Source organism: Oryza sativa, chromosome 9 (assembly GCF_034140825.1).
Source record: "Oryza sativa Japonica Group chromosome 9, ASM3414082v1".
Taxonomy (NCBI): domain Eukaryota; kingdom Viridiplantae; phylum Streptophyta; class Magnoliopsida; order Poales; family Poaceae; genus Oryza; species Oryza sativa.
The window spans coordinates 26,671,692-26,688,036 of record NC_089043.1 but is presented as its reverse complement, the minus strand read 5'-3'; the positions used below and the strand labels follow the sequence as shown (position 1 = coordinate 26,688,036).

Here is a 16,345-nt window from a genome sequence, read left to right as displayed (position 1 = left end):
GTACTGTTGCAAAAAGAAAAGAGGCGTAAGGGGGATCGACGCACTATAATTCCTTCAAAACATATTGATCATCCCATTTCAAGAGAGCAAAGCAAGCATCTCGATTTGGCAGTTTACATATGTCTGGTTAAAACAATGTAATGACATTTAAAATCTGAAATCCACCATCTTTCATTTCTATTCTATATATATGATCTTTAAACGAACTGAAAGAAAAAAAAAATCTGAATGGCCTCTAGGAGCTCAATCCTGTAATTTTGTATAGCTAAAGAAACTAGCACTTGCAACACTGTCAGATTCTGCTCGCAACTTAGCTCTTACGCCGCGATGTGGTCACTCAATTTCCGGCCGCTTGTTTCCAGGGGAAAGTATGAGACTGCAACACCTGAGACGAGCATCACCGTGATGAATATCAGGATGGCTGCAGTCTGATGGCACGCGTGCACCAAACCAACGGCCACAAGAGGGCACAAGATCCCACCGAAACGAGCGATTGAGCTCGCAAACCCGACTCCGGTAGCCCTGACTGCGGTTGGGTATATCTGCAAGGAAAGAAGATAATACATGAGGCAATGGTTTGTGATTTTATTTCCCTTTTTATTGTTGCAAGCGATGTAACCAAGTATTGGGGATGTTGGGAGTGATCAAGCAAACCTCAGGAGCATAGATGTGCAAGACAATGAAGCTTGCGGAGATGCAAATGCGTGCACCGAACAGGAAGATAGTTGTCAGGGACTCTGTTTGAGGGACCATAAGGGGAGCTATGCACAGGCAACTGATATAAAGCATAGAGGACATTGAGAGTTTGCGCCCAATCTTGTCCACTATTGCCGCAGATAGTATAAGGCCAGGAACCTCTGCAACAGTGTGATATGAATGTGATTACATGAAGTAGAACATTCTCAAGAAATATGGTAAAGCCTAAGGGGGAAACACATGTACCTCCAAAGCTAGTGATGAACACGTTTCTGTACAGATTAGCATCGTTTGAGTGGTTTGTTTGCATTGTTACTATCCCCTCTGATCCACAAATCTTATTTCCATGACTCAATTCCGAGGTTAGTAGAACAAGACCGTAGTATAAGAAGGCATGACCAAGAAAGACAGTCCAAAGAAGAAGACTAGATCTAATTAAATTTGGGGACAGAAGCTTTAAAATCGCATTGCGGCCCCCAATCTCGGTTTTGCTAGAATGAGCAGCAGGGTTGGTTTTCTTAGCAGAAAGCAACTGTGATGTCTCTGAGGAATCTGTCAACTCATGGAGCTCCATTCGATGGCCAGACATAAGATGGCCAGAAGGGAGAGCTACACGGTTTAATCGTGCCATTGTTTCCAAAACCTGCACCGCATCAGCAGTTCTGCCCTTCATGCATAAGTATCTTGGTGATTCCAGTGTCAGTGGATAGAACAGTAGTAGAGCAAATGATGGCAACGATGAGAACGCTAGCAGCCACCTCCAGCCCAAACTTGGCATTACAGCCTGAAAATTAAACAAATAATAAGTTCCTACAAAATTAGAATGACAGTTTGGAGCATACATCAGTACATACTAGAAGGCAACATATTGTTCATTGCAGTTTCCATTACATTATATGAAATGCATAAATCATCACTGACTAACCAAATGCAAGCTCATTATTCTGTTCCATGGGATCTGATCTATTCTAATATTTTATCACTGTTAAATTTACTCAGGGTAGCAGAAACACATGCATCGAAGCTGCAGTGCAGAACCAAAGAAATTCAATTACATCAATCTCCACTGTTTTAATAAATATAGCGACTGTTTTAAAATCATATGTTGCATCGTTCTGTTTAACTGACTTGTATGATCAGTTGAACCACTATGACCCAAGGCAGATTGCAAACAGTAGTATTACTTTGGCAAAATGTAGAAATTTACCCAAGCTAGTGAAGCTTCCATTATTGTGCCAATGGTCCAAAATGCTGAGAAAATAACCATCCAAGTTCCTCGGTTAGGAGCAGGAATGAATTCCAAAAACCAGGAAGATAAAACTGGTCCACCACCCAGTCCAACACCAACCATAAACCTCAGCACGATCAAAGAAAGGTAATTTGGTGCAAATGCACTAAGAAGACCAGCCCCACCAGTTACAAGGGCTGTGAAATTGAACCCAACCCTGGAAAAGTATCAAGGGAATACAGTCAGAAAAATAAAGTTACATCCTGTAAAATGCGTATTTTTAGTATACTTTTAGATTAATGAGAGAACTGGCTATTAAAATTATCACCAGCAATGTATGAAAACATCATCTCAAGGTGATTAAGTACTGTAGAGGGCTTCTGTGAGTGATCCTTATGAAATCCAAGTAATTTTCTTGTTATTGCATGAACAGAAAATTTAAAAGGAGTATCTTGGAACTTTTTTAGAAAAACTGGAAGGCCAGAAGAATCCCCAAGTAAAATGAATTTCAGATTGTCATCTAGTGTCATGCACATTTTCCTCCTAACCATGATATTGTCTCTGTCAATTTGCTATATGGTTAATCAGCTGGGTTGTAGCACTCATTGTCACTGAAAAGTGGGAACAGTCTAGTATATGGGGATTTGCAGGCCTACATCCAAACTCCACACAAGCTCTTGTCTCTCAGGCTCTCAGTCTCTCAAAGAAGCTCTAGCAAGGGTTACATTAATCTGACTATCCCAGAAGACATCGTATTTAGTAAAGCCATAGGGTGAAGAGTTGTACTATCATATCTATAATACGGATTTGATATCATTCAAGAGCACCATGACTCATTAAAATGCCAATACCTAGATTTTCTATTAGAAGATAAATATGCAATAATTAACAGTAATAGGAATAGCTGTATATTGTTAGGGAGAGAGATTTGTAATGAAGATTTCAAATAAATCTGACAAACAGTGGAATGTAAATAGTAAAGGACCTGCCTTCTCCCATAGTTGTCTGAGACTATGCCCCAAGAATATGCTCCTACAAGCATACCTACAAAAACAACACTTGTGATGAGAGATTCTGCCTGCGCAGAAAGCTCCCATTCAGCTTGAACCGACTGTCCAACAAATGACAAAAGCATCATTTCCATTGCCTCAGATATCTTGGCCATTCCGGAGTACGCAAGCACAAATGCTTGAAATTTCCCAAACCCCATGGAAATAAGAGCCTCATCAACAGTATAAGTAGACACTCCATCCTCCATCTGAAAGAAACAAACAAGCATCAGGCAAATACTAACTGATTGCAAGCCTATTTTTCAGCAGGGAAGGAGAACATATCATGTCTACGTGACAGCATAGGATATAGAACAGGAATGGATGGCTATTCTAAACATCATGCTTTACAAGAACAAAATAACAGCACCAAAATATTTTGTCATTAAGTCATGCACTTAATCATTCATGGGATACTGTTACTAGGCTAATCCTTCACTGCGGTTAATTAACATTTGGCAAAGAAAAAGAAACAAGATAACTAATTTCTCTGCGCCAATCCGTCCAAAGAGAAAAACTTTAGCTTGGTCTCAAAGCAAGGTTCAGATCTGCCTAATCAGTAGAAACTGATCCACAAAAACAGACCCAAAAATTAAAAAGAAAAAAGAAACTGAGAAGTGGATTAGCGGACCAGCGTTCAAACCGACTAAAGGTTCGAGTTGCCGTAGCATATCCCAAACAAGTCACACATTTGTCACGATTCGCCAGTAGAGGAAACAAACTACTGGATCAACTGAAAAACGCATCGCCGATGCGAAATTGACCGTGAATGACCTAAGCCCCCCACCACGAAATCCTACCACCAAATCAACCACCAAGCACCCCAAAAAAATCGACCACCCAAGCCCAGCCAGCAAGGATGGAGGCACCATTTCGCGATCTCAATTCCATACCAAGAGGCCAAATCAACAAGTAGAGGAGGGCGGCGAATTCGTAGGAGTAGCGGACTACTGCAAGCAGGAGCCGGAGAGATTGGGGAATGGGGATGGATGGAGTGAGGCGAGGGATTACCGAAGCGAGGTGAGGCTGGTACGGCGGCCGGAGGCGGCGGCGCGGCAGCCACCGGAGTCGCCGCGAGCGTTTCGAGGACGACGACTAGCGAGCTCTCGGTTGTTGTACCATATCTTTTTTTTTCTTTTTTATTTTTCCCCAATAAGGAAGGAAAGAAGGAATCCGGAGAGATGGGGATCGTCCTTATCCATGGGCCGTCCAGGCCCAACGATAATCGGCCCATAAGTCGAACGGCCCGCCAGTTAAAGTTTTATTTTCAGCCCATCTGGAACGGGATGGATTACTGTGTCTTTTACTTATTATTACTATCTTGCTTATTGAAATTACGTGACATGTTAGTGAAAAGTATATTAGTAATTTATTTGGATGCCAACTTTGCAAAAACAACCTTATTGCCATTCGAGGGGAACTTGTTCGATTTTTGGACAGTTGCATTGCGAGGTCTATACAATATCCGATTTTATAGTTGAGTACTAAAACCTCTTACTCGGCTGATAGTTATGGGAGTAAAACAGACTTTGTCCTTTAAACAAAAGAAGCAACATGGCTAAGAAACATTAGAAGTTGCATTGAAATGAGCCGTGGATAAGAAGGATTGGAGAAATGATGAAAGTTTCATAATATGGTGTTAAGCACAAAACAACAAGGAAATGAGGTTGCCTATAATTGGTTCGCTGGTTGACCTACTTATAATCTTAACGCGAAATGAACACATTCGTGATCTCCCTAGGACCAATTTAAGTTTTATATCGCGTGAGATCAGTGATCCCTAAAGTTCAGAGCCGATGGCCTCGTCTCGTCAGTGCCCTCCTCAATGGAGCTCCTGCTGAGCTCAGCTCGGTGGCCGTGGTGATGGCGTTCCGGCGATCGGCGATGAAGGCGCGGACGTCGAGGAGGATCCATTTTCTTGCCGCAATGAAGCAACTAGGAGTATTAAACATCCGGATATATCTCTGAATTAAATTAATTAAGTGATTGATGATCAGCTTGATTTAATTAGGTAGGCCACGCGCTTGTGATGAGCTTCCTAATTAAGCACAAGCATAAATAGCATGCATAAACTGAATTTGAAGCGAGCTTTACCCAACCGTTTCATATCACTAATCGTCATCGCCCTCCTACTTATAATGCGGCTGCTGCTTGTGGCGGCGGCGGCGGCGTTGGTTGCTGCTGGCGCGTGCTTTCAGGCCGGCGGTGGCCGCCGGCCGCCGCCGCCACCGCCGCCGGTGGAGCTCGGTGCATCAATAGTAGTGCTGTCGCCAACGACGACGACGACGACAAGTGGTGGTGGAGTGAATCTGCAGGCTGACGCCGCGGTGCCGGAGACGGAGACGAAGCGGCCAGTGCGCGGCGTCGTCGGCGTCGCTGTTGATCAGGAGACGGATTATGGGTACGTCGATCCGCCGCCGGACACGAACCGCCGTGGCGGCGGCGGCGCGCCGATTCCGCACGGTTGATTTTTTTTTTTTTAGCTAGAAGAGCTAACTGATCGATTGATTGCAAGATCAATTGTTTTTTTGCTTGAATTTCGTCGATGTACAGTACAATATCAAATTAATTATGTATGCCTAATTTGTACTGATATATACTAGAATGAATATAGTATAGAGAAAGTCTAAACACGGGATACGTCTCTTGTACAACTATGTACTGCCTCTGTTTAGAAAACGGGCAGCCTCATCCGTTGACTATGTTTTCTAATAAGTTAAAACAGTTTATTAGGTAATAAAATTTATTTTGTAGGTAGATTTTTTATATATTTGTTCATAGTGATTTAAAACCCAATGCTATAAAGAAATTATGTTTAAAACATCTTAAAATGTAACTTCAAAATCAAGTTAGAAAATTTAAATTTTGGCTTTTGTTTTGACTTATTAGGTCAACCGATGAGGCTCGGGATAGATTAACCATCTCAACACTTAATTGATTGTTTGAACTCTGGTTAAATAAGTAAAATCAAACAATAACCCTACTTCAGATGAGTCTCCTTATACGTGCTGTCTTTTGACGTAGGTCATTAACATGTGTTGTAATCATTCCTTGTTTTACTGCGCTGCTGGGGACCGGTCATGCTGCAAGTGTTGAGCATTTGTTTGCGTGTTTGCATATACTAGCTCTTGTGGGAATCGGTTTTTAATTTTCGATTTACTTTTATCTAACTTTAAGACATTGATATGTAAGTCAGAGAATCCAATCCCCCTTCATGTCGGTTGTATCTGTTGTTCTTGTGATAATGTGTTGAACAAACTTTCATTTATAGTACTCTCTGTTTTATTTTATATTCATAATACTATGTTTCATATTACGAGTCGTTATGATTTTTTTTAATTTTTTAAAATTCGACCAAACATCTAGAAAAATATATCAATATTTTATACATAAAATAAATATATTATTAAAATATATTCAATGTTACATGTGATAAAACTAATTTTGTGCTACATTTTTCTATAACCAAATATTTTTTATACTAGGAAAATAAGTCAAAAACAACTTATAATATGATGAAACGGAGGGAATATTTGTCTTTCCCCTGTACTTCCTCTCATGTTATTCTACTTCCTGAATCTAATTCTTCTAAGGGTCTGTTTAGTTCGCGAAAAGGAAAATTTTAGGTATCACATCGGATGTTTGATCGGATGTTGGAAAGAGTTTTCAGACACGAATAAAAAAACTAATTTCATAACTCACCTGGAAACCGCGAGACGAATCTTTTGAGACTAATTAATTCGTCATTAGCACATGTGGGTTACTGTAGCACTTATGGCTAATCATGGACTAATTAGTCTTAAAAGATTCGTCTCGCGATTCCCCTCCCTAACTGTGCAATTAGTTTTTTAAAAAATTAATATTTACTGCTCCATGCATGTGCCCAAAGATTCGATGTGGTGTTTTTGGAAAAAACTTCTTGGGAACTAAACAAGCCCTAATTCTCTTGTATTACCTTGGCCTATTCCCTAGCTAATTCCATGGATCTATGGTTTTATTGCCTCCATTGGCGAAGCTATATTATGTTGGGGGGTGACCCCCCTAAATTCCTAATTTCTCACTTAAAAACACTAGAATGTAACAGTGTTATACTGAAATTTTCTATTCCACGGATCTATGGTTCAATCTCTTTGGAGCTGAGTGGTGGAGATCCCTAGAATAGAACCATATAATAGGCTCCTAGGAATAGATGGAGGCAATCAATCGAAGAGAATTAGGATTAGGAATCAGATGAATATACTATCCTATGTGTATATAATATTTTGTTTTACATTAATTCCTCTCATTTTAATTAATTTTTATGGGTACACATGGCATAGCATCCACTATTTTTTCTTGAATAAAAATGGCAAAGTGCTTAAATTGGCAAGCATAGCATTAACATAAGACTGAAAAATGGAATTCTGAAAGCATTAATTATTTTTCTCGTAGGAGTATAAATTAGTCAATTTCTCCACAGCCTCATATGATATATTTCATATCTTAGCTGCGTAGAAGACACGCATACATATCGATACAGCCATACAGGTACAGAAGGCAAGCTACGGAAGTTCTCTCGTGCTAACTGCGTGTCAACCCTATCAAGACAAATTCTTCAAAGAAAATCTATAAGTATGAATAGATTTTTTTTTCATCTCCATTTTTTTTTCTCGAAACAAGGTTGAATATGTCTCAAATACAGTATGTGATAAACAATTACAACTCATAATTAAGACGCATGGCATTACTCGATTATATCATGCAATCAACCAAGAATCATCAACAGCACTAAGAAATATTAATGGGTTGTGGAGAAGAAGAGGGTGGTGCGAGGTGCTTGTTGATGCTGCTGTGAAGATCGTCCCGGTTGACGCCGACGACGCGAGCCACCGCCCGGTGCCTCTTCACCAGCACGAACGTCGGCAGCGCCTCCACCCGCAGCAGCCGCCCCAGCGTGTTGAACCGGTCGACGCTGATCGTGCACACCTCGGCCTCCTCGCTCTTCAGCCCCGACGCCATCTTCTCCACCGCCGGCCTCATCAGCTTCCACGGCTCCGACCACGGCGCCATGAATACCAGCACCACCTGATTGATCATTCATATTTCAATATATTAATTTCATGCATGCATGAATGCGTCGATCGATCACATCACATGTAAATCTGAATTGGATTGGATTATATATGTATATATGTTTACCAGCTTGTCCTCTGATTTCACAAAATGCTTTGTAAACTCGTCCCAGCTTTCAATATTCTTCACAGCGCCGGGCCTTGCCATCATGGTAGAGCTCGAAGATGCTGTCGCAGAGGGAGGAAAAGATTAGCACAGACCAACACACTTTCTGTATGAAATCCAAAAACCAAGGCAGAAAAAAATAATGGTCACAAGAAATTAACAGGGGATAAAAGCATGTTACCCATCAAATCTTTGTCTTTTTCTCTTTGAATCACCAAAAAAATTCAGGTGTTCCTTTTTTTTTATTTGAGAAAGCTCAAGAGGGTAGGGGAGGGGTAGGTCCTAGGGAAAGAAAGGAGGTTAAAGGCAGTGTAAGGTGATGCACATGGTTTATATAGAGCTTTCTTGGCTACCTTGCTAATGAGTGCCATAAGGAAAGAAGAAGAATATATGCTCCGAACTTATGCGCTAGGACCGTTAGCTGTTTCGCATATTAATTTTGCGGCGAACAAATAATTTATCTATTTCTTGGCAGGGTGAAGTGATATTTCTTTTGCCATGATAATCCTGACTAAATTGAAGTTCACATGCTGAAAGAAAAAGGCAAATGCTCATGCACGTTCAGTCTTGTTGCTATTTACTTTCTTATGCTATTTTATTCTTTCTGACATATTTCATGAACGTTGCATTATCACAAAAGCATTCATCACTACATCGTTTCATAAATAGAAAATGTGTAGTCAAACTTCTATACATTAACCCACTAATATATGCATATTAAGATTTAAAATATGATAAATGATATTGACAGAGTTATAATGAAAAATATGTTTATCTAGTTATATCTTTAATACAGTAATTTTTACGAAGATAATATTAGGAAATTCAATTATTAAATATATGCACTGTGCCAGTATTTTATATGGCAAGTAGTAAAAAAAGAACGGAGGGAGTAGCTCGGTGATTAGCCACCGCATACCCAAAAGTAACAGAAGAATAGTGGACCTTTCATCCGCCTACAAACGTGAGAATCTAATGAAACCTACATGCGCGTCTATTTTCAACGCACTCATCTATATATTGTTATGAAGTTCAAGTCATCTCATTTTTCCAAATTCAATAATATACAAATATATTACAGAAAATACACTCGCATGCATCATATGCACATTTTTTTAGAAAATGGATTAAAAACCTAACCTCTACATCCAACTTAAATGTACACAGCCCAAACAAACAAAGTCAAGAGGACTAATCCTCACACCTTACACAAGGTTCACAACAACATTCAGACATCATATGCACATGCATGTTCTTCACACACGGCTAATTAAAATTCCCGGAGCATATATATGGACCCACTGAGCGCGTGTGTCTTAAAATTACTAGTGGACACCAATTAATACTACCAATTTAGAATTGAAGTTCTAAAAAAAAGAATTTGAACCGTGTGGCCTGGATGCACATTTTAATATAAAAATAAGGGAATATATATTAGGCAACAGCATCGAGTAAGAAAGGAACATAAATGAAGGAAAGCTTAACAGAGACACTATTCCTTTCACTATTCCATTTCCACTCCTTTATTTAAGAAGAAAAAGATTCGGACCCCACTTAAACAATCACACCACCTTTTGTCAACAAAAGGTTTTGCTGATAAGAAAACGAGACTTGTGGGAAATCCAGCCAAGGAAAAGAGGAAAGCAAATAAATAAACTCAAGTGAAGACTTTTACCAAGGAGGCAACTAGCAAATGGCATCTCTTATCTGCAGGACTGCAATTCCTTGCGGGCACCTCCTTCAGCAGTAATATCTCCAATTATGAACATGAACCAAGATTGTGTTTACACTGTACTAGCCTTCTAGCAGAACATGAACCAAAGTTGTGTTTGCACTGCTCTCACTCAACAGAACTGTTCCCAAGAAAATCTTATCCTCAACGAGGTGTGGCCCAAGAAAAGAAAAAGGAAATGAGAAAGAAGGAGAAAAGAAAAAGGAAAACAGACCGACAAGAAGGAAGAGGAAAACAAGCAAGGGAAAAGGTTTCGGTGCAAGATGAACAAAAGTCCCTCTTATTTTGAAGGTTTGATAAGACAGATGATGTTTGGGTGGCTGAAGAACAAATGGTTTATTTCGCTAACATGCACGCAAATATGCAAATGCAAAGATAGTAAGGACCACCTCGTAAACAAAGCAAAGAGTTAGACATCATCAATAGCTCCACACTAGCTAACATATGAAGATTTAGGAATATTGCAGAGATCATACAAAGCTGTGCGCGAAGGGCAGCGCATGACTGTAAATAAATAAAGTCTAAAGTTGTAATGTACATCTTATATTTTTCCTTTATTTTCGATAAAAGTTGTAATGTACATTTATATTTTTCTCTATGTTCATTCTCTTTTTCGGCTTTTATCATGTAATGCTTATCCCTCACTTTAGCTCTCTCCCACACGCACATGTGTAGCAGTAATAATTAAAGTGAGCTTCACTAGCAAAGCAAGTCTTCAGCTGGGCTACAGAAAAACTGTGTTCAACAAGTGTCATTCTGATATATAGGTGTGCTAAACTAACCGTCCATTGTCGGGAACCTACGATGCACAAACAAAAAAAATAGTAACAAACAGATATTAGATGCATGATAGAATGACGAATGTGTCAGCCGCTGTGCAGTGGTGGGACGAGTGGCAGCTGCGCATCCTGGTGCTGTGCAGCCTGGGCATCCAGTGGTTCCTTCTGCTGGCTGCCCCCATGCGCAAGTACACCATCCCTCACTGGTTCAGGACCTTCATCTGGCTGGCCTACATCAGCAGCGACGCCCTGGCCATCTACGCGCTTGCCACCCTCTTCAACCGCCACGCCAACACGACCACCGCCGCGAAACAGCATTGTGTCAATGGCAGCGCCCTGGAGGTCCTATGGGCTCCGGTCCTCCTCATCCACCTTGGCGGGCAGCAGGAGATGTCTGCCTACACCATCGAGGACAACGAGCTGTGGAGGCGGCACACTGTGACTCTGGTGTCCCAGGTCACGGTCGCCATATACGCCTTCTACAAGTCATGGCCCGCCAATGGCGGTGACAGGAAGCTGCTGGTGTCAGCCGTCCTGCTCTTCGTCATTGGGGTGTTCAGCTTCACCGAGAAGCCGTGGGCTCTCCGACGAGCCAGCATCAACCGGCTGGCAGCTGTGTCGTCCATGGTACAAGGCAGGAAGGAGGTCAGCAAGTGGAGATACTGCTTCACCGAGCTGGAAAAGGACAAGAGAGACATACTCGACCGCTGCTGCCAGCTGAAAAAAGAGAAGGAGACCCCTCCTCCAGGGGTAGGCACTGACGTTGTCAAGAGGAGTCAGCAGCACATCTTGACAGATAGAGACAAGGTCCTACTGATACTCTCCGACATGTCGCTGCTAGCTGCCGACTCTGACCTCAAGCAGGAACAACGTCGTCGCCGTCAATGCCAATCCTTGATGGGAGAAGATGACAGCAAGGAGGAGGTGGAGGGAGACTTGCTGGGGACCCTAAGCCCTAGAGCAGAGAAGGGCTCCAAGCGTTGGCTTCGCAGAGCGTTTGCGCTCATCTACACCAGAGCCAACGTGGTGTTGACCCCTGCATACCTGGCCTACCACATACTGTTGGCGCCGTTCCTTCACATCACCGCCATCGTGCTCTTCGCCGCCAGCAGCAAGCGCCACCACAACACCATCGACGTGAAGATCACCTACGTGCTCCTCTGCCTCACCGCCGCGCTGGACATCCTTGCGGAGCCCATCCGGCAGCTGCTGTTCAAGCTCATGTCCATGGCGGATGTCGCAGCGCTATGCGAGACAGTCCCCCAATACAATAACCTCATCCGGTCAGCTCTCCAAAGGACACAGCCTGCTGGGGTCTTGCTCAAGTGTGCCGCACATGTCGGCTACACACAGGGATTCTTCGTTTGCCAACGCAAGAACCTGTACCACATGCTGGCCGGGTTGATCTTCTCCGACCTAGTGGAGGCGAATGCCAAGGGTCTCGACTTCACCAGCTACCGAAGCTTCGCGCCGGGGCGCCGCAACTGGGTGCTCAATGAGAACCTGCGCAAGGTATGCGGCCTAGAGGTACAGGGCAGCCTGCGTGGGTCCTTTGATAGGGGTGTCATCCTCTGGCACATCGCCACTGACCTTTGCATGCGCCGCATGATGGCTGAAAACACCATCGACGAGATTGACAGGAAATTTCTCGAGTGCACGGAGGCGATATCGGACTACATGGCCCACCTTCTCAACCTCCGCCCTGACATGCTCATGACCGGCAGCAGGCAGCACCTCTTCACGCAGGCAATGGAGGAGGTTGAGCTCATCTTGAAGGATATTGAGTCTCAGCAGCAGCAGCCGCATAGCCTCAAGAAGCTCGGACGAGACATCCTGGCAAAGAAGATCATCGACAAGGCAAAAGCTGAGGTCAATGCTGAGGTCAATGCTGCGATCGACATAGAAATGGTAAGAGAACAAGAGAGGGAAATCAGGGTGGATGAGCCCCCTCCCCCCAAGTACCCTCTCGTCCATGACGCATGCAGGCTCGCAGAGGAGTTGATGGATAAGATGGGCCGCAGAACACGGTGCCAAGTGATGTACCGTGTGTGGGTGGGCATGCTCTTCTACTCCGCCAGCATGTGTAGGGGATACCTACATGCCAAGAGCCTCGGAGAAGGTGGCGAGTTCCTCTCCTTCGTCTGGCTCATTCTCTCGCTCAAGGGCGCCAAGACCTTGGCCGACAAGCTCCAGATGCCGGAGCCGGAGCCGGAGCCGGAGCGGGAGCCAGAGCCAAAGTCGGGGCCTTATTCCCCTAGCCAAGAGATAGTACAAGGAGAGCCTACCGCTACCGTCGCAACCACCGCCGACGAAGGCGAGGACCTCAGCTTCCTGCTTCCTCATAGCCCTCGTTCATAATTACCTCCTAGTACTAAATTAGTTGGCTCTTAATTATACTCTCTTCTCTAAATTAGCTGTTATGTCTAGTGATAATTAGTATCTTGAGTGCTAATGTACTATTGCTAGCAATTCTTGTACGTGTTTCTTTCCCTGATGAATTTATGTATTCCGGCCTCTAGCTAGAAGAATACCATTTCTTGCTTTAATTCTTGTCTGTGCTGCGGCAATACAAGTTCTTTTCCCGGGAATACGCAAAGAATTTGCCTGCCTTTGCATTTAGATTAGGTACTGCCAGTTAGCAGAACCTGGCTCTATTCCTACCGTGCAAAAAGGCCCCGGATCAAGGGAAAACAAGTTTAAGAAAAGCTGATAACCTCACGACATATTTTATTTAGCAAAAAGTGCTGATGAAGTTGAGATGTGTATGTACCGTTCTGTTCCAGCCACTAGCCCACCATACCCCCATTGCATCTTCCAAGCTCCCCCACCACGCCTGCTGCATTTCCACCATGATTGAGCCTCTAATGCTCTATGCCAAACTCTACAGTATGACACAGTGAAGGGGATTGTTCAAAACTGAATGTTAATACATGGTGTGGAAGAATTCATACCAAATGCACATAAACACTACAGCATGACACGGTGAAGGGGATTGTTCAAAACGGAACATATTATACATGGCGTGGATGAATTCATGCCAAATGCATGTAAAATAATATGGCAAATGATATTATATATGACGGCAATTAAGTTATAGGTTAAATTACAGGAGATAAATAAAAACGAGACGGCATGCTCTACAAAACTATTGTTAATGAAATAGTATCATGGACATTGTAAGCCCTTCATCTGGAATGGTGTTCATCCATTACTAGGCTACCAATTGCTATGGGCATTGGAAGAACAGATACATTTTTATTTGAAAAAAATGGATTCATGCTGCTTCTGGAGTAAGAGCAGATCTGCCAAAGTACGAAGCCAACATGTTTGAAAGTAAGATAGGAAGTCAGGCACTTGTCTTGGATGTTCCTATTCTCAAATTCAAGGAATTCAGATTGTTGAAAAGGCTTCAGAACATAACAAGAAGTAGTGACACGTGTGTCCAATAGTAGGACACAAGAAAACAACACCTCGTGGAATGGAAAACCAAGCCTTTCATCAATATTTGAACATTTATCCCTGAAAAGCATCATTGTTCCCAGATTCCCCGCCCTAAGATATTTCATCTTTCATGCGAATTAGGTGGTCAAAACCAAAACATCTCTGTTGATTATGGCATATTGGCATCTAAATGATTCTAAAGCAGTGTTGTTCCAGAAAACAATAAAGCTTCCTATAAGGACATAGATGTTGGGAGCAGAAACATATCCATACGTTTACTTAAAACTATCTCAGGTTAATTAGTTCTCTTTTTTTAGCAAGGCATCAAGTTACCAGTAATTACATGAACAGAAACACAAGATATGTTTGCATCAAACATGAACAATTCTTGGAGAAGCATATGCTAAGAGCCAGTATCCTCAACAGTCAACAATGGGATTTCCAGAGTAGTCCTTCCAACAAAAAAAAAAATCGAGGGTACAGGTACACACAAAGGCGGAGAGCTTGGTGCTCATCATCGATGACCAGCAATCGGGAGGGGAGAGGAGAGGAGAGTATGGCAGTACCACTTGGTGGCCCGGTGGCCGGTCGCCGGAGTTGGGGTTGGTGGTGCGGGCGATCATCGATGGCGTCGGAGCCCTCGAGGGATGCGGGAGACGGCCTTGTGCAGCCCCACGGCGGTCGCCCACACACAAAAGCTGCTGCGCCTGCTCGCTGCACTCCGCGCCGAGGAGCCGCCATTGGGAGGGTCCGAGGGAGAGATGGAGGGAGGAGGAAGACGGCCGCGGCGGGCGGCGCGGCGGGCAATCCTCCCCTCCACCGCCGCTCCCCGGCGCATGTGTCTTCGCCGTGATGGGCCAGAGCTCAGCATTGCAAGGCCCGCGAGGCACACGTGTCGGATGAGCCTGAGCTCAGCATTACAAGGCCCACAAGGACCAAAGTCCTGCAACACTAAAGCCCATGTGTCCTACACCTTTTCTTTTTATCTTCTTTTTTCCCTATTTTAGGAAGCTCACCTCAGGCTGTATTTAGTTGGTGGAAAAAGAGTGAAGTTTGAAGAAAATTAGAAGTTTGAAAAAAAAGTTGCAAGTTTATATACGTAGGAAAGTTTTTGATGTGATGGAAAGTTGAAAGTTTGAAGCTGGTGGAGGGGAACTAAACACGGCCCCACTCATACGGTCACATCTCCTATCATCGTGTGTACTATGTACTACTAGTAGTAAATGTATTTGTACTTTTTGTCTTATTTTAAGGCCTTTTTTTTTGTTGTGGAAAATTTTTGGTTTAGTTGTCACATCGAATATACGGACACACATTTAAAGTATTAAACGTAGTCTAATAATAAAACAAATTACAGATTCCTCTAGGAAACTGCGAGACGAATTTATTAAGTTTAATTATTTTGTCATTAGCAAATATTTATTATAACACCACATTGTCAAATCATGGCACAATTAAGCTTAAAAGATTCGTCTCGCAATTAACACGCAATCTATGTAATTAGTTTTTTCATACATTTAATATTTAATGCATGTGTTTAAACATTCGATGCGACAAGCCGACAACGTGAAAATTTTTGTTTTAGGAACTAAACAGGGCCTAAGATAAGATAATGAAATAAAAGTTCGGACCTTTGCTTCAAAGAAGGTACAACCATTTATTATAAAATTATCTCAAAGAGAGCAAATACTCATACAACAATAAGAACTAAAATAATAAAATCAACATATGAGACTAAAACGATTATTGAAAGGCTCCTATTGGATGGCCTAATCAGCCAAATAGAAAGCTAAATTTTAAATTTTCAAACTTAATTTTGACATTGATTTTGAGATTTTTTTTCAACGTAATTTCTTTTTTAGCATTAACTTTTAAGTCACCAACAATATATATATATATATATATATATATATATATATATATATATATATATATATATATATATATATATATATATAATTTTACCTATAAATTTATTTTTTTCCCTAATAAACCGTTTTGACTTGTTAGGGAAAAAAACCAAATGATGAGACCGAAAATCTACAAGATCGCAACCTCTAAACTTCGACATACAAAATATTAGAGATTTTTGTTCTCTTCGTACTTTTGAAACTGTTCCCACAGTTGTATCAACAAGGCATCAGCAGCAGTGCGGTACTGCACGGTAGTATACACGTAAGCCCCAAGTAATTACTCCTACAAT

At 42.2% G+C, this 16,345-nt stretch overlaps 3 protein-coding genes across 7 annotated transcripts; 1 reads left to right on the top strand and 2 right to left on the bottom strand.

Moving 5' to 3' along the window:
- Nucleotides 1-49: 49 nt before the first annotated feature.
- On the bottom strand, nt 50-4,095 carry LOC4347844 (organic cation/carnitine transporter 7). Of its 2 annotated transcripts, none has more exons than XM_015795826.3 (6): nt 3,985-4,095; nt 2,910-3,182; nt 1,904-2,141; nt 943-1,480; nt 655-857; nt 50-542 (listed from the first exon to the last, which is right to left on the bottom strand). In XM_015795826.3, exons 2-6 carry the CDS (start codon nt 2,921-2,923, stop codon nt 318-320), a joined length of 1,218 nt encoding a protein of 405 aa, XP_015651312.1. In that variant the 5' UTR covers nt 2,924-3,182; nt 3,985-4,095; the 3' UTR covers nt 50-317. The 2 variants fall into 2 exon arrangements, with proteins under 2 accessions (XP_015651312.1, XP_015651311.1); XM_015795825.3 differs by having other exon boundaries at nt 2,914-3,182.
- A 3,274-nt stretch (nt 4,096-7,369) lies between these two features.
- On the bottom strand, nt 7,370-15,032 carry LOC4347843 (thioredoxin H2-2-like). Of its 4 annotated transcripts, XM_066304296.1 has the most exons (4): nt 14,709-15,032; nt 13,472-13,582; nt 8,152-8,252; nt 7,370-8,037 (listed from the first exon to the last, which is right to left on the bottom strand). In XM_066304296.1, the coding sequence occupies exons 3-4, from the start codon at nt 8,233-8,235 to the stop codon at nt 7,741-7,743; spliced, it is 381 nt and encodes a 126-aa protein (XP_066160393.1). In that variant the 5' UTR covers nt 8,236-8,252; nt 13,472-13,582; nt 14,709-15,032; the 3' UTR covers nt 7,370-7,740. The 4 variants fall into 4 exon arrangements, with proteins under 4 accessions (XP_066160393.1, XP_025876200.1, XP_066160392.1 ...); XM_026020415.2 differs by lacking the exon at nt 13,472-13,582; XM_066304295.1 differs by lacking the exons at nt 13,472-13,582; nt 14,709-15,032 and adding an exon at nt 8,372-10,464.
- Nucleotides 10,765-13,249, top strand: LOC9267744 (uncharacterized). The gene has a single exon (XM_015795837.3). It carries the CDS (start codon nt 10,765-10,767, stop codon nt 13,057-13,059), a length of 2,295 nt encoding a protein of 764 aa, XP_015651323.3. The 3' UTR covers nt 13,060-13,249.
- Nucleotides 15,033-16,345: the final 1,313 nt, after the last annotated feature.